Raw genomic sequence first — 19,176 nt, 5'->3', positions numbered from 1 at the left:
GCAGTGGGAGCTGAAACTCTATAATCAATAAACAGCCTTCTTGGGTTTCAGCCTACTCCCTCCCTGACCTCTTCGGTTTCACCAGGCAGCACCTGTTGCAGCCACTGGCAGCTGGCTCCTGGAGGTCATTACCTTCCTTTTCTGGCTCTCTCCTTGGCTTAAGGAGACTACCTACCTGTGGATCTGCCAAAGTCAGAACTATCTTCTTTAGATGAGTTGCAGTGTTGCACAGAATTCTGAAATGTTCCTCTGTGCCAAATTTATTAACACATTAATTCTAAGTTTATTCTTATTATACTGATAACAGCCAAATTCATCATATTGGGTAACTGTATATGGAAGAGTACATAGATACTTCAATTCTCAAATCATATATTATTTATGATTTTTTTGAAGTGGTATTCCTCATGTAGTGCTATATATTTATTATATTGTGTATGTTTCCCATTCTCCCTCAGTTCAGCTCTACTTACAGAAAGCCTTGAAAATAATACATGACATTTATTTATATAGCAGTTGCCTAAACTATATTCCTGCTGTGTAAATTTAAGGACAATAACTTTATCTTGTTTAACACTATCAACACCTAGTAAGTACTCAGTATATATTTGAATAAATGAAAGAAAAAATATGGAAACAGTTGAATAATCTAATATAGAAAGTTTAAGGGAAATTGCTTTACTTCTGGAGAATATTTTAAAATTAAGAGCGTGGCCTTAAACATTTGACCAGAGATGAAATGTGAACCTCAGGCAGAAGCCTTCGTTGAAATATGTAAGTTGTTGAAGAACCTTAGCTAGCTAGATTCTTTCCTACCTCAGGTTTCCAAAGCAGTGATTTTTAGGCTTCAAAGAAATATTGTTACCTGTGTTAATTTTTATCTAAGCCAGCAGTGATAGAGGTCACAGCACAGAACTTTTAAGCTATAAATATGAATGTAGAATAGTCAAGTATTTCAGAATGACGCTGTCTGTCTGCCTTACTCAATCTCTAAGCCTTTAGGCAATGTTTATTTGCTTTAAGAACCATCTAGGAGGAAAAGCCTATTCCTCCCAAGATCTCTATACTGTTATCGATTAACTCTAGATTGAATACCTATCCTCAGCGGTAGAAACAATTTTGAAAACCTGGGAAAGTCTGTATGTTTGAAAGTAAATTAATCTACTCTATCCTAAAATCACAATAGACTAACACTTTGTCTAAAAGACAGGGTTTTTTTAGGCCTTAATAGTAGCTGAGAACTTATGAAAAGGTTAGAGAATTTTAAAAGCGTTGTTATTCACTTAGTAACTGCCCAAGGGGCATTATAATCTTCTTAACCATTATAATTTTCCAAACCATTGTACTAGTGCGTAAACCTCCCTGAGGACAGATGTTGGAACCGTATTATTCTCTGCTGTAATTCTGGGGCCTAACACAGTAACCTCGCATATAAAGGAACCCAGTAAATCAATCAGTGAACGAATTCTCTGTCAGAAGGCACTGTAGAATTAATTTTAACCCAAATCCCCAATAGTGCCAATCTCATGATTAAGTTAACTGGCTTTAGAACATAGAGATGACTTAATTTAGGTTAGAACTAGGAAAATTAATAGTACTCTGTTTTCTTTGTATCCTTAGAATATCTTTTCAGTTCTGTCTACCATTGCGTAAGGTGATGTTGGTCCAAATTATTTAGAGTAGGATGCAGCCATAAATGCAACAGATTATGGATGATAACCAAGGAGAAAAACAAAGGATTAAAATGTTAGAAGTAGACTAAGAAAAGGTTTTAAAAAGGCAGTCGGGGGGGGGGGGGGCACTTTATATCTTCAGAAAACATTGGTAATCTAATACCTTTATCTACTATTTGGCTTCTCACCCTACTTAATATAAGATGATATATCCACTTTCAGCCGACTTGTACTTAATCACCCTGAATAAAGAGGAGTAGTTATTGCTATGGAACTAGGGCCATCATACAAAAAAATTAATAGGAGGAAGAAAGGGAAAGGGAGAATTTTTCAAAGCATAGCAAATTAGAAACCTTAAGTAAGAAGACAGACGAAAGGTCAGATACATAATCACAAAATGTGACAGTGAGAGAAAAGACCAGTTATCTTAAAGAAAAGCAACAAATAATTCCAGAAACAGGCATATTTATTGTAGGAGTAGAGTCATATACATCTAGAAAAATTATTAATGATCATGAATACCCCTATTCAAGAAAAGATAATGTTTGTTAACTCGTTTTTTAAAGACAGGTAAGTCTATATTAACTCTTTAGAGATTTCCATTGCATATACATTCTCACTCAAGCACTAGATGCCTGCCCTTAAAGAATCATGCCCTACCACAGAATTGCAGGTTGTTAAAAAATACTGAACTGCAGGTTGCCAACAAGTTGTTTATGTCATAAATAATAACAGATGAGAAAGTTGAAATAAACAGTATTTTAAAATATTATAACTTCCCTGTGTTGTTATATGATATCTCAAGACAGTCACTTAGGACAAGGTCATGAGTGAGTATAAATCTGCATTTCAACTTGACGTTCTTTATAATTTTGAATTTTTTCCAACTTGCCCTATCTGATTTAGTCATTTTTTGTTTCAGTGTAGCTAAAAAATGTTTTTACTAAGAAAAGAAATGTCAGGTCTGTGGGGGTTTTTTTGTAGTTCCTTTGCATTTCCATTTTTAGATTATCTTCAATCTTGAGTTTCTTTGCTGGGAATCTTGATAAGCTACTCTTTCATGAGTCTTAGTTTAATTAAAACCAATAATTCAGTCTATCTATTCACTTAACCTGGGAGCAAGGAAACTCAATATGTTGTGTGTGCTGGGAAACAAATAGTAGTGATATGCCACTGTTATTTCTCTGTGTTTTGGAACTTCTTTTCATCCCTCAGCTAACCCTACACAACAATGGGGAGCTTGACCACCAGACACAAGAGATTCTGTGGGGGTGTGTATTAGTCAGAGTTCTCCAGAAGAACAGTACCAGTAGGGTGCGTGGGTGTGTGTGTAGAGAGAGAGATCTATTTTAAGGAATTGGCCCACATGATTGTGTGGGCTGGCAGGTGCAAAATCTGCAGGGCAGGACAGTAGACTAGAGACCCAGGCAAGAGGTGATGTAGCAGCTTGAGTCTAACGGCAGTCTGGAGGCAGTATTCCCTCTTCCTCAGGTGACCTCAGTCTTTTTCTGTTAAGGCCTCCAATGATTGGATGAGGCCCACTCACATTATAGAGGGTAATCTGCTTTACTCAGAGTCTACTGATTTAAATGTTAATCTCATCTAAAAAAAATACCTTCACAGTGACATACCTAGACTGGTGTTTGACCAAATATCTGGGTACTGTGACCTAGTCAAGTTAACATGTAAAATTAACTGTCACAGGGTGTCAGTGTCCATTAGTGTACCAATAAAGCTTAATTTCTTATTGTAGAAATGAAAATCACAGACAAATAGAAGTTCTGATATTGGCTTCCCATACCAACGGATGATTTTATATATTCCCCACTTTTAGGAACAGTGTAGTGGCTACACTTTACAAATAGTCTTATTTGTTAAAACTCAAAGAAAATACTTATGAATGTTTCATTAAGTATGAGCTTTCATAAGTAAATCACTGACATATAGTAAAACCTCATTAATTTGAAATTCATGATTATTAACTCATCATAAATTTATCTCTGCTATAACTGGAAAAAGGATTTATTTTTTTAATACTTTTTACTAATCCATCAAGCACATTCTTTTCTTTTTGAGGAAGATTAGCCCTGAGCTAACATCTGCTGCCAATTCTCCTCTTTTTGTTGAGGAAGACTGGCCCAGAGCTAACATCTGTGCCCATCTTCCCACTTTATATGTGGTACGCCTACCACAGCATGGCTTGCCAAGCGGTGCCATGTCCGCACCTGGTATCTGAACCAGCGAACCCCAGGCTGCCAAAGCGGAACTGGTAAACTTAACCACTGTGCCACCTGGCCAGCCCCTGGAAAAAGGATTTTTAAACAAATAATGTAAGAAGTATTACAGTTGGGATATTTAAAAATTTAAGAATGGGAACTTTTCTTCAGACTTTTTTATTTTAAAAGTCAATATACATATTTGAAAAACATTATTTCTTAAAAAACATAGATGGCAACTAGACTTTTGGTGGTGAACATGATGTAGTCTATACAGAATTTGACATATAGTGATGTACACCTGAAATTTATGTTATAAACCAGTGTTACTTCAATTAAAAAATAATTCTTTAATGATTTTACATCTCAAAATTACTATTGCCTTCCATTTGCATGTGCATTTTTACATTGCTGCTTTCAAAGTGTGTATGCTATTCTATTTTCACCGGCAGGTAAACATACATGTCTTCTGTGGTCTTTGAATTTAATAGTTGTATAATAATTCATCAAGTTCATGTTTGATATCTTCTGTCATGTTGAGCTTAAGATAAAACTTATAGTGACATTACAATTTAAAAGGTATGAATATTTCAGTGCTCTTGCTAAATATTTCTATTTTGTTTTACAAAAGGAATTATAAAAGGTTACCACAAATAGTATTCAGGTTGTGCACCATAAAAGCTCACCACATTCAAGGAGGAGCCATTCACATGGTAGGCATATATACACTTAAATGAGAATAGATGTATGGATAGTCGTCTTGCCTTCTGGCCTAGCTTGGAGCAGCAAGAGAGAACACCATCATTAGTAAAACAAAACCCACACACTCACAACATTGCCTGTTCTATCTCAGCCTTTCTGGGCATCCCAGGGGTCACCTCCCTCTCACACTTGCTGCTCTTGGAGGCCCAGTGTTGGCTCACCTCTCACTCTGACACTGACAAGCTCGTCTCATTGGAGGTACTGTAGGGGTTGTAATAGGTTGCTAGTAGTGTGTGCACTTCAGGGTTTGGGATATGTGTGACCCACATATTTGCACAGCCAGGCTGCTTCTCATGGGCTCTGAAAAGCCTCTCTGGGCAGAACCAGGCTGGGCCACTGCATTCAGTTGTTTAGTTTGTGCAGGTATATACTGCTTAATACTTTTTTTATTTGAAGGGGGTACCTTTTCTCTAAATCACAAAGACACCATATAGACCAGCATGGCTCTGGAATTTTATCATTTTTCATTGTCATTAGTGTGACAGTTGTGTATATGAACTTTACTTTGACCTCAGTAAGTACAAAATATTTTTATAATTTTTGCAATTTGTAACTTTAGGTCTATATTTGTATTAGTTTTTGTGATTACTAATGTGGGTTAATGGTAATGGCTTTTAGTTTACTTTTAGCATTTTCCTCATTATCTCTGTACATCATTTTTCCATTTATATGTACAAGTCTTGACTTTTTGCTTTTAACTTAAATTTCTTCTAATGTTATGACATTTTCTGCAAACTATTATTGACCTTTCTTTACTTATTGTGTTTGTTTACATTTTTATTCAAATAATCGATTTTTTTCTTTATGATTTTATTTTAGTGCTTCAAAGCTTAAGAAAAAGATTATTTTTCTTCAGACTAGATATTTTCAGCTATTTTTTTCTTTAGCACAAATTCTGGATCTGACTTGCCTGGGATTCAGATTACAGTCGTGCTTCATTTAGCGACGGGGATACATTCTGATAAATGCATCATTAGGCAGTTCTGTCATTGTATGAACATCATACAGTGTACTGAGGCGGAATAAAATTTGCCACCCCATCATGTGTCTCTTTAACATGAGAATTGGTTTAGGCTGATTATTATTATTATTTTATTTATTTTTTTTTTTTGATGAAGAAGATTGTCCCTGAGCTAACATCTGTGCCAGTCCTCTATTTTGGATGTGGGACACCACCACCGTGTGGCTTGAAGAGCGATGTCTAGGTCCGCTCCTGGAATCTGAACCTGCAAACCCTGGACTGCCAAAGCAGAGTGCATGAACTTAACCACTGTGTCACCAGGCTGGCCCCTAGGCTGATTATTTTTAAGAAACAAAAGGCTCAAAGATTTTCTTGTTACTTCTTCTTTAATTGCCTAAAAGAACTCAGATAAAAACCTGTCTCAGCGAGCTATCACCTTAGCATAACATAAACTAGGTAGTAGACAGGGAAGAATCTAGAAAAGCCTGTTTGTTGGGATCACCTCTGTGTTCTGTTTCAGTGTGGCCAAACACTTCGTTTTCCAAACATTGCTTTTTTTACCTACCTGTGAACTGCTTTTCTTCCTTTTGAAGTCCCTGACTCTTCCCCACTCCCCAACATCATCTTTTGTTTTTACGCTGAGGATGGTATTTAAGGTGAGAGTTTCAGCCATTTTGGCAGATTACTTGGTTTTCCCCCATGTACACATGTTAGTAAACTGGTTTTTCTCCTGTTAATCTGTCTCATGTTAATTTTTTTCTTAGACCAGCCAGAAGAACGTAGAAGGGTAAAGGAAAATTTCTTCCTCCCTAAAGTACTTAACACGAATCTAGATGTTATAGCCTACTACACACCTAGCCTGTATGATATAATCTCATGGGACCACCATCGTATATGCGGTCCGTTGTTGACCAAAACATCGTTATATGCACATGACTGTATGTATGGTTCAATACCATTTGTTCTGAGGTTTATTTTTATATATGATTTAAGGAACGCATCTAACTTATCAGATAAGTTTTTTTATGTAGCTGAAGCTGTTCTGTATTCTATTCTTTGGTTCTTAATTCAGTTTTTATTTACTCTGTAGTTTTGAATATTATTTTTTTGTTTCAATTTCTAGAAATTAGTTTGATTTTTTATTTTCCCTCATCCCTTTCATTGTTCCTCTCAGTTCAAAAGGGATCTTTTGGGGAGATAATTGGTTGCAATTGAATTAAATATTAAATAAGTTGGGACAGCAAACACTTTTACATTGCTTAGTTTTCCTGTATAGGAACATTTATTGAGATATTCATAACTAGTTTTATAGCTTTCTTTTTGGAAGTTTTTTGTCCTTAGATGAGATATTTATTATATTTTCTATCAGTTATGCAAAATCAGTTAACTTCAAATACAAGTTTTTCAAATACATTAAAACTATCCTTTAACAAAAAATACGTTGTTATGCAGAGGCTAGTATTGTTAGGCTGGTATTTACTCCTTTACATCCTTAAAGATAATAAACTGTATTTTCTTTCTTTAAAAGTCTGTAATTCAGATATTATATTTTTTAACAGTAATCAAAATGAGGGCATTCATTTTAACTGAATTTTCTAAGTTGTATCCTTATTTATATTTATAGCTTAAAAATAGCAACATTGGGGCTGCCCGGTGGCTCAGCGGTTAAGTGCGTACATTCTGCTTCAGTGGCCCAGGGTTCGCCGGTTCGGATCCCGGGTGTAGACATGGCACTGCTTGGCAAGCCATGCTGTGGTAGGCATCCCACATGTAAAGTGGAGGAAGATGGGCATGGATGTTAGTTCAGGGCCAGTCTTCCTCAGCAAAAAGTGGAGGATTGGCAGCAGATATTAGCTCAGGGCTAATCTTCCTCAAAAAACCAAAAAAGATGAGGAACTTCCAGTTTAGACACCAAGTGTCCTCACCTTCATTTGAAAAATAGCAACCTGGGGTTCTCCGGTTCGGATCCCAGGTGTGGACATGGCACCGCTTAGCAAAAGCCATGCTGTGGTAGGCGTTCCGCGTATAAAGTAGAGGAAGATGGGCATGGATGTTAGCCCAGGGCCAGTCTTCCTCAGCAAAAAGAGAAGGATTGGCAGTAGTTAGCTCAGGGCTAATGTTCCTAAAAAAAAAAAAAAAAAAAACAGGAATCTGGGCATTGGCTGAGAAGCTATGGCTGAGATCTTTGCACCTAATTCTTTATACCCCTCTCCGGTCTCTGTACATGGAATTTCTGGGTTATCTTTTCAGTTCTACTTCAGATGTTTTGCTTAGAAACTAGATACTCATGCCTTTCCCATGAAGTTTCTATTACTTTATCACCAATCTCAAAGTTTCCCAGAGAAGTTCTGTAAAATAGGTAATACATAATTGAAAAAGGAATTTGTCAGCAAAATGAATTTGGGAAAACATTGAACTAAAAAAATTAAATTGAGTTTCTTAATTATAGAGCTATTATATGGTTACATGCCTGTAGCTCTTGAAAAAGAGAATATATTTCCCACATTCATTGACCTATTGACAAAGAAGCATCTTGCAAGGCTATTTTATGAAATGCACTTTGGGAAAAACTGTCCCTTCAGATATAAATCGTTAACTCCATGTCTTTTCATTGTTAAAGCTTGATTTATCTACTTAGTGCAGATTATTTAGTCCATAAGCAGCCTTTACTCACCACACTTAATCTCCCTGCAATATATTTTTTGTTCTTTACTACCAAAATATGGAGGAGAAGCTGTTGTCTGGCTGTTAGACATTGCCATCAAAACCAATAATGTTTGGCAATCAGAATTTCGGAGATGTGTGATACATATAGAAATGAAATGGATTATATGAAAAGTGCTAAGAAGGAGTGGCTAAATAAATGAAAATAAGCCTTCAATGAGAGTCAGAAGTTTCCTATTTTAAGTATTTTTTTCTGCTATTCCTTGAAGAAATGACTGAGACAAGAGGACAGATAGAACTAATGATTATGTGATCCAAGGTATCTAGTAATAAATTTTACCCACTTATTTGTCATCTATCAGCCCTAAAAGTTGGCTTTAGAATAATTTCTCTTATATATATGACTATCATGAATTCAAGGAGTGACCGTGCTATTAAATATTCTCAAAAATGCATTTTCTTCTTGTTTTTTCCCTCAGAAAGATATGAGGTGGAAATCTGTTGTTCCCCTTTCCCTACTTCAAACCAGCAGGGATAGTAAATAAGGCTTAGATCATTGATTTCAACCATTTTAACCGTAGAATGTTTTCTTCAGAGGAAACATTTTATAGTCTGGTCAAAGGGTACAGAAGTTGTAGCCTCCACATATCTCCCATATATGCCTTTGTTAGCCCTTGAATGGAGTCTAGAAAATACCTACAGTTCTATAGAGAGCACTTTGAAAAAAACACTGTTGTAGGGGCCGGCCCGGTGGCTGAGTGGTTAAGTTCGCACACTCCGCTTCAGTGGCCCGGGGTTTCACAGGATTTCACTGCTTCGGATCCTAGGCGGACATGGCATCGCTTGTCAGGCCATGTTGAGGCGGCATCCCACATGCCACAACTGGTAGGCCCCACAACTAAAGAATATACAGCTATGTACTGGGGGGATTTGGAGAGAAAAAGCAGAAAATAAAACCACTGTTGTAAAGTACACACTTGAGTAAATATTGCCAGGTTTTCTTATGTAACAAGCAAAAAATTTTACTTAGAGTTTACAGATCCCTCTTAATAGAGAAGTTCAAGATGCTGTTGTTGACACTGGCAGCATGCCAGACAAAATTATGTAGGAAATAAAATCCTGTATTTCCTTATTAAACTACTTAACCAGCAGGTTGGGAATTGAGGGGGAGAGAGTTAAGAAATATGATTTTGAAATATGATCTTGTTTTGGAAAAGAGAACAAAGACAATATTGGGTAAAACACAGCATAGGAAATTTAAATAGAAAGTTATCATTTGAAAGCCTATACATTTTTACATATAATAAGGTTTTTTCTTAATACTTTCTATTGTGTAAAAAAGGAAAAACTGTCAAATGAAGTTAGAAAGAAGACTATGAATTCTTAAGTTTTAAAAATGTTTTCACATAATACAATTCTAAGATTCTCTGCATAAATTTTTCTAAAGAAACAAAATGAAAATTTACTGAGGAACGTAAATGAACGTTTCAAAGAGGTTAAAATGTAGAGGAAGCATAAACTTTTAGCCAAACTGTTTTCTAATCAGTGTGTTTTATCACTTGACAGAATGTAAATGAAGGGAGGTAGTGCAGATATGCTGAAAATAGAACCCAGTCTAACAGTATTTCAATTAGTTGTCCTTCAGAAAGTCATTTGCTTCCTGACTAATCAACCTCTTGGCTTGTTATATAAATTTTCCTTATTAGAACAATAATTTTTCCAAATATTTGCCTTACCAACATTAGTAAATTCAGCTATTCCTTTTTTGTTTCTCATAAGACATAATGACAGGGTTTTTTTTTATTGCTCAGTCTTTCAGAATCACATTTTGCATGTCAAAAAATTGCTTTCGAGGGGCCAGCTCCGTGGCCCAGTGGTTGGGTTTGTGCGCTCCACTTCGGCAGCCCGGGGTTTCACCAATTCGGATCCTGGGTGCCGACATGGCACCACTCATCAAGCCATGCTGGGGCAGCAACCCACACACCACATCTAGAAGGACCCACAACTAAAAAAAAAATATGCAACTACATACTCGGGGGCTTTGGGGAGAAAAGGAAAAATAAAATCTTTAAAAAAAAAATTGCTTTCAAATATAAGGCTTACATACAGCCTACTGCACCTTTAGAAAATGTGTTCAAATGCCCCAGAGCAGTCTCCAGAGAACATAAATAGTGCTGCCGTAGACCACAAATTTTATTAAACTGTTTAATGAAGTTACAGTGCCTATACCACATTCCTATTGAATATGCTTGATCGTGGTAAATTGTCTATTTTGGTTGAATTTGATGTTAATTTCTGTTCCGATGAAGACCAACTGTGCTTCTTAAAATTGAATTCCATGAGATATCTTTTCATATTTAAAATAAATCTGCCTTTTACTTCAGCTGTTTTCTGTTCCTTACAACTAAACTGTACCAGACCAGGACAATGGTTCTATAAACCCTTGTCTTCATCATCACTGCCTATGCTTGGAAACTCAGATGATCCAAGCAGAGTCTGTGAACCACCCAAAACTGTATCAAAATGTGATTTGTGTCATATATGTGCATTGTTTTCTGGGGGGGAAAAACCCCATAGATTTCATCAGATACTCAAAGAAGTCTGTTACCCAAAAAGATTAAGAACTACTGCTAGCCTCATGCAGCGACCCTCACATCCTAAGTGACAGTGCTTTCTATTCTGCCTCTAGGTTGAGACAGTGAAAGACTGACTCACTATCATTGGATCTGACAGTGCCATAATTACACCAGTTTTTATCCTATATATGGCACATTTTAAAAGGTGTCCCTTAGAGCTTTGCTGCTTAGATATATATTAACAATCTGACAGCATAGATTTTCATAAAGTTTGGCCCTTGAGAAAATTCACTGGGTAGTAACCTTTTTCCTAATGTCTTAATTTTTGTTCATTTTTATTATTTTCAGCTGGAATTTGATATAAACAGGTTTGAATTGGGTAAGAGAGTGATACTTTATTCTGTCAAGAACTGATCTAAAATTTTATAATTAAAATGGCCTTTGGAGGTCATCTACTCCAACTTTTTCATTTTTAGATGAGGGAACTGATACACAAGAAGGATAAGTAAAACTTCTAAGATGACTTGGTAGTAAAGCATAAGTAAAGATAGAGTTCTGTTTTCTGTCTCCAGAGCATTTTTACTATACCAAATTTTTGATAATTATTATTTCTTTACTCCATGTCCCCATCTATGATGTGTAGTTAACTCGTTTAATCTTTATACAACACTCTGAGGAAGGTGCTACTATTATTCCCATTTTAATAACTGTTTTCTATTTTGGGGGGGAAATTACATTGTTATTGTTCTATCAAAACAGGTAAGTCGGGCTGGCCCCGTAGCTGAGTTGTTAAGTTCACATGCTCTTCTTCTGCGGCCCAGGGTTTTGCCAATTTGGATCCTGGGTGCGGACCTAGCATGACTCATCAAGCCATGCTGAGGCAGCTTCCCACATAGCAGAACTAGAAGGACCTACAAATAGAATATACAACTATGTACTGGGGGGTTTTGGGGAGAAGAAAAAAAAGATTGGCAATAGATGTTAGCTCAGAGCCAATCTTTAAAAAAAAAAAAGAAAGTCAGTTTGAAAAATACTGCCATATACATATAGGTGCTTATTCATGGTAGTGGAACTGGATTACAAGTCATGGATAAGTCAATGAAAGAGCCATTTCAGATAATATTTTCTTCTCTGTTTTCTAGGAAATGTGATTAGAGGCTCACTTTTTGGTTTGTTTTTAAATTTCAAAGTGAGTTTTAAAACAATGTTAAGGGCAGAAGAAACAACAAAGTGTCACTGTTGACTTAAAAAAAGAACTACAATACAGTGAAATCAGTGACTGGATAATATTTCAAAAGGCACTTTATGAGTTTCAGAGATTCTATGGAAAGTCCACACTATTTGGAAACACCTTTACACTTACTGTGCTTTCTGACTGGAATGACAGTCACCCACCTCAACAATCCACCCCTTTATTCTCCACTCTCCCCTCCCCATTTTCTCCTGGGAAAAGCCTGCTTATCCTGGCAGGTCTCAGCTGTGGGTTTCCCTTCTTGTCCACCAGTCTTCTTCTATTCGTGTAACATTTTACACACTGCTCTACTATGCAGTCATTGCTTTGTTTCACGTTATATATTTGCATGTGCGTCTTCTTCACTGTACTGAATTCCTTTGGTGTCAGGACTCTCTTGATATCTCATAAACTCGATATCTGATAAACAGAGGCAGACAGTTACCAATAGGTATTCAAAAAAGGTTTGTCAAATTATAGATATGTATACATTTAAATCTATTCTTAAAAATGATACTAAAAGTACTTGGAGTTTTTGTAAAAGAATTGAAATACTGTTTAGATAAATAATTTTAAATTAAAATAACTCCTAAACTAAACAGCCTTAACTATATATTTGAGTATAGCTGTTTATTATAAACTTTTATAAATTGCCTTCCAAAATCTAATCTATATTTCTGATTTTATAACTTGAACTTTCAGGTTGATAGCCCTTATATTTCCACATCAAAAATTAGAACACATGACCTGACAAAGATTTTGTATTGCTTGTTTTGTTTTTGTATTTTGTGAGTGAAAGGTCCTCTGAAATACGGTTTGGATGCCAAGATACTGGAATTTCCAGATTCTTCAGCTTTACTGAGGAAGAGTAGTTCAGTTGGTATTATTCAGAAAAAGGTCAAGATCCTATTATACTATTTAATTATTTCTTTTGTTAAATGATTTATTCTTACTTTGCTTAGACCAATTTTTTTAATTCCAGATATCTAACCACCACATTAATCACCATTTACCTTGCAAATAAAAGGGGCTTTTCCTCCAAGTAAATATATACGATGAGAATTTGCATAAGTAGTAATGTTTGTTGTTGAATTTTGAAGTATTGGTGCTTCAAATATTGGTGTCAGGATTTATTCTTTACCAGTAAAAATCATCTTGATGTGAAAGTAGTTCTTGAGAAAACTGGTAATTCAGTGTCATTTTAGTCATATCTATATTCAGTATTTTAACAATTTTGTTTGTAGAAAATATCTAGAATGCCCATATTCCAAAAAGGATATAAGTGCCTTAAAAAAACAGATACAATTTTTAAAATATGAAAAATATTGTGAGTGAGGAAAACAAAATGTATGAAGAATAATATGAACCAGCGGTGTGGTTAATGTAAACAATACCTACTGAGAATTCCTATATACTTGTTAGAAGTGAGCTACAAATTTAGCCTATGATCACCATGGGTTTCCTAGAAAGGAAGTGCTCCATTCCTTCAAAATCATTTTCTTTCCACTTGATCGCTTTTATCTAAGTGAAATGAACCTGTGCTGGTTTAGTTCATTAGACCTTGTCCCTTTAGGAGGCCCATAAATAGAATTCAGGGGTCCATGAACTTGAATGAGAAAAAATTAGTCTTTATTTTCACTTACTTCTAATTAAAATTTAACAGATCCTTCTCTTACAAATGTAGGCAGCGAAATTCAGTATCTATGACTTTGTCACTTATAGAAAGCAGAGATATTTAGGTATCATATTGTAGTTACTGTACATATCTCAGAATATTATTTACTCATCACTACTTTGAAATTATTATAATTATTAGATTCACTGCTAGATCCTTATTATTTAGTAGTAGTGCTAGCACTAGTCTGTAGTTTTTAATTTTTTAATAATTTAATGAAGAATTGATTCTAACATTAAGTTCCTTCCGATGTTATATATATTGCACATATTAATGTATTAGTAAAGTCTTTCAGTTAAGATCATTTAAGATTAGCTCCCTGGCCTTTTTTGTTGAAGAAACTTCAAAGTCATTTAATAGATTATTCAGAGCCAATTTTTGCCCTTAGCACAGCTAATGTATTCACATAATACAATACTTTCATATCAGTGAACAATAATGAAACACTACTTCTGTTTTTAAATATCCTTTCATAACTTTTGGATCTGTTGTCACAAACTCATTTTATGCTGACCACTTAGACTAAGTTAATTTTATCTGTTTATATATTCTACTTTAAAAGAACAATGGAATACTACTCTGCCATAAAAAAGGCAACATCATTGCCATTTGCAACAACATGGATGGACCTTGAGGGTATTATGCTAAGTGAAATAAGTCAGACAGAGAAAGACAAATACCATATGATTTCACTCATATGTGAAAGATAAACAAACAAACACGAATAAGGAGATTTGTGATTACCAGAGGAGGAGGGCGAAAGGGGCCCATATGTAAACTAGACTGTTGGTGGTGAACACAATGCAGTCTACATAGAAACTGAAATATAATAATGTACACCTGAAACTTACACCTTGTTATAAGCCAATGTGACCTCAATAAAATAATTTTTAAAAGTTAAACTAGAATATGGCTAGCACAATATTCCAACTCATCTCTCAAACTTGAAAGCCTTTTTTTTTTAAAGTTGGGTAAATATTCTTAAAAACACCAAAGAGCTGATAAGGCCAAACTGCAAATACTGGCAGGAACCTAGAAAGGTAGGCAGAGCACAAAGCTTCTTTGCCTTGAGAGCTTTTGTCTAAACTGGCAAATCTGGACTTTGGTTTTATACTCCACTGACAGAGTTGAAGATCCAAAGAGTTACCTTCTCACTTTAAGGATGAACCAGAATAAATCTACCCCATTCACCTAGAACGTGACAGACCCTGACAAGTTGAAATTACAGGACATCCCAAGCATAATCTCATAGTCCAAATTCACATCACCAGAGTGGTCCAAAAAACTTCAAACCCTGAATTCATTTAGTTAAAAGTGGTCCTACACTGGTGGTATCCCAGGTTGCCTGACAGAAGCAAAAATGAATACTTAGGCTCAAAGAGTCTTCATAAATAATTTTTCAAGAAAAATAAACAGCTCACAGTAAAAAATAATTACCAAGTATGTATGGAAAAAAGATACCATGATCTAAAGCCAGCAGACAGCAAGAACAGATCTATAAAGGCCTCAGATAGTAGAATTATGAGTCCCAGTTTATAAAATAAACTATTTCTTAGAAAAGAGTTGCTTGAAAATTTCTGCCAGGACTAGAAACTTTGATTTATTAACCATTTGGAAAGCCAAAATTAAAAAAAAGAACTTCTAGAAGTGAAAAATAAAATAATTAAAATAAATAACTCATTGTATGGCATGAATTGAAGAGGAAATTATTAAACTGGGTGAGACATATTAAATGAAATTATCCAGAATGCCACATACAGACAAGAAAATACAATAAACAAAGAATTAAATTAAAATGGTTAAAGACATGGCAGATAAAATGAGAAGGTCTGACTTCTTATTGGAGTTGCAGGCGGAGAGGAAAGAATTGGAAAGCAAACCCTTACTAAAAGAAATTCTGAAGATATATTTCAGGCAAAAGGAAAATGATCCCAGATGGAAAGTCTGAGGTAAAAGAAGGAACCGAAGAGCCAAAAAATAGCTGTTAGTAAAAATGTAGACAAACATTAATAAAACAGAATACACCAAAAGACTAATGTTAAGTTGTGTGGTTAATAGAATTTAAATGTTCTCAAGTATTTGTATGGTCTGGGAAAAGGCTAAGGTTATTCAGAAGTTGAGTATATGTTTTTCTAAGAGAATAGAAACTGTAAAATATTAAAATTAGTAAAATGAAAAAACATGAGATTATTAAAATTTAAAAAAAAAATCTAAAACCTGTTCTCACCCTTGGCTATACAATACATTCACTTGAGGAGATTTTAAAAATCTTAATGCCTAGACTCCATCCTATACCAATTAAATCAGAATCTCTGAGTGATTTTAAAGTTCCTAGGGTGATTCTAAAGAAAGCAAGGAGGAGGAGAAAAGAAACATAGTACAGGTAGAGCAGATAGAAAATGCACAAAGTAAGATACTAGATATAAATCAAAATATGTCAGTAAATCACATTAAAAGATCTAAATACTGTAGTTAAAAGACAGATTGTCAGACTGGATTTAAAAATCCAATTGATGCTGCTTATGAGAGACATATCCAAAGCATAAGACTTTACAATAAATATCATTTCTAGAGAGAAAGGAGATTTTTCTTAATGATAAGATGTGTGATTTAACAGGAGAATATAACAGTTTCATTTGTATGTGCCTAATAATATAGCTTCAATATATATAAAGCAAAAATTGACAAACAAGTCTACAGTTGTTTTGGGGAGATTTGTTTTATTTCTCCCAATATTGTAGTTTGATAAATTTCAAAACTCTAAGGAAGGGGCTGGCCCCATGGCCCAGCGGTTAAGTTCACGTACTCCACTTCAGCAGCCCAGGGTTTCGCCAGTTTGGATCCTGGGCGTGGACATGGCACCTCTCGTCAGGCCATGCTGAGGCGGTGTCCCACATGCCACAACTAGAAGGACCCACAACTAAAAATATACAACTATGTACCAGGGGGCTTTGGGGAGAAAAAGGAAAAATAAAATCTTAAAAAATAAAGAAAGAAAATGTTAAGACATTAAGCTCTTGGTTAAAAATGTAACCTCTCTTTATTGCATTCTTTTTCTGAAAAAAAATCAACTTTAGATTATACTATTTTCACTTACAGTGTCTTTTCTAGGAGCTTAACGTACTTCTGTAGTTTAACACATCCTAATGGGCCCTAAGGTAATATGCTAGCCAAGGTATAAAAGAGAAGCTGGATAGGTTCTTTCTGCTCTTTAGGCTTCAAGGAATCAAGACTCTGTTTTTACCCAATTATTTCCTTATATTTTCTTTCCTTTATTTTCCCACTCTCCATAAATTTTTTAAAGAAAGTTAAGATCAATGAAAATGGCATATGTCTGAAGTTGATTTTTATTATTGCTTTACTGTTTGAACATTAGGACTACAGGCTTCACACCAACAAAATCCACTGTTTTTCTTCATCCTTACTTACTGCTGTGTAGCTCAATATCAGTTACATTCAACTAACTTTATAAAATAGTCATTTCTGGTTTTGTTTTCCTTTTTTCCTACTATTTTTGGACATGAGGAAAGTTCTTGCACACAAGAATTTTTCATAACTTAAAAAATGCTATTCTATTTGTGCTTTTTTCTTTGGTCCTTCGAAACAAATTATTGAGACAAATTAAAGTCAAATCCAAAGACACCATTCGTTACATTGACTACTGAGAATTGATTTATGAATGGATTCTTTGATCTACAAAGACAGTTTTCAAAATGTGTTCTGGGGATCCGAGAGCCTTCCAGGATCTCGGGGGGGGGGGGGGGGGGGCCGTGGGAATGATTATCATAATAATACTAAGTTGTCATTTGCCTTTTTACTCTCATTCTCTCATGAGTGTAAATTGGAGTTTTCCAGAGACTACTTGGCTACATCACTACATGTGATGTTGCAACAGCTTGAATGCAAAAGCAGCTAGAACTCATTTGTCTTCTATTAAGCCAGACACTAAGAGACTTGAAAAAATGTAAAACAACGCCTTACTTTTTACTATCTTTGTAATCTAGAATTTTCATTAAAAACGTTGAATTTACTTTAACATATACGCTAGGTTTATTGCTTTATAAATGAATTAATACAAGTTTTTAAACTATTCAGTTTTAATTTCAAATATGGTATTATTGATAGATACAACCCCCATAAAAGAAAGTTCTTTAAGGTCCTCAGTAATGTTTAAATGTGTAATGGGATCCTGAGACCAAAAAGTTAGAGCGCCAATAATCTGTATTATCTTTTTAATTCTCAAATGTTTAAATTTTTTTTTTATACTTTATCTTAGAACAGGTAAACTAAAAATAATCTATTTTTAGGTTGCTACAAACCTCAGGAAAGATCAGATTACTTGATGTTGGCAGCTGCTTTAACCCATTTCTGAAGTTTGAAGAATTTCTAACTGTTGGCATAGACATTGTACCTGCTGTAGAGGTATGCATAGTTCTATTTTGTTTTATTTTGAGACTTGAATATTTTACATGTATATTTACAAAGGAAGAGCACTATCTTTGCATTCCTGAAATAGCAAATATATTCCTGTGTACAAGTTGATAAGAGATTGTTTCTATTCAAAACTAAATATATATTCCATGAACATTTCTGAGAATTTAGTTAATATTAATTTGAACAGTTCTATATTATCTTTGTTTTCTTCCCTGTGATCATCTACTGTTGCAATCAAGAAACTTTAGTAGATTGCAGATTTCCAGATAGCTGTAGTGTTTGGGCTTTTTGTTTATTTTATTTATTTTTTAAATGTATGTATTTTTTTGGTGAGGAAGATTGGCTCTGATCTGACATCTGCTGCCAGCCTTCCTCTTATGCTTAAGGAAGATTGCCCCTGAGCTAACATCTGTGCCAATCTTCCTCCACTTTATGTGTGGGATGCCACCACAGCATGGCTAGACGAGCAGTGTATAGGTCCCACACCCAGGATTCCAACCCATGAACCCTGGGCCGCCGAAGCACAGTGTGTGAACTTAACCACTATGCCACTGAGCTGGTCCCAGTTTGGTTTATTTTTTTAATGCATCTCTTTCTGACATGTCCTGTGAAGTAGAGCCATTACGGAATAGTAGAAAGAGCAAGGGCTTTGGAGTCAGCTAAAACTTTATTAAATTCCAGCTATTGGTACTTAGTAAATGAAACTTCTTAACTTTACATAGAATATTTCCTCTACTTTTAAAATTAGATTTTTTTCTCAGTGACATAAATTCACGATGTTTGCCATTTTACTTTTGATATAGCACCAGGCACAAAAAATCTTTTACAAATTGCATTTTTATTGTTATAAAGAGATTGTATTAGAGTATCAACTTTGGGTTAGGGATTTTTTTTCCCTCACTGCTACATTCCCAGCACCTAGAAGAGTGCCTGCTACATTAAGTACTCACTAAGTACTTCTTGAGTAAAAGAAGGGAATCTTAC

The 19,176-nt window shown here is 35.0% G+C and overlaps 1 protein-coding gene and 1 long non-coding RNA gene across 3 annotated transcripts in view; one reads left to right on the top strand and one right to left on the bottom strand.

Moving 5' to 3' along the window:
• LOC139083056 (uncharacterized) overlaps positions 1 to 19,176 on the bottom strand; it is a 113,534-nt gene that overhangs the window by 17,821 nt on the left and 76,537 nt on the right. The gene's annotated exons all lie outside the window — the stretch shown is intronic.
• SAMTOR (S-adenosylmethionine sensor upstream of mTORC1) overlaps positions 1 to 19,176 on the top strand; it is a 70,413-nt gene that overhangs the window by 39,399 nt on the left and 11,838 nt on the right. The window contains exon 4 of the mRNA XM_070617612.1: positions 18,066 to 18,180. Within this exon, the coding sequence (XP_070473713.1) occupies positions 18,066 to 18,180 (115 nt within the window). The remainder of the gene's footprint in view (positions 1 to 18,065; positions 18,181 to 19,176) is intronic.

Source organism: Equus przewalskii, chromosome 4 (assembly GCF_037783145.1).
Source record: "Equus przewalskii isolate Varuska chromosome 4, EquPr2, whole genome shotgun sequence".
NCBI lineage: Eukaryota > Metazoa > Chordata > Mammalia > Perissodactyla > Equidae > Equus > Equus przewalskii.
This window is presented reverse-complemented; position numbering and strand designations above follow the sequence as displayed.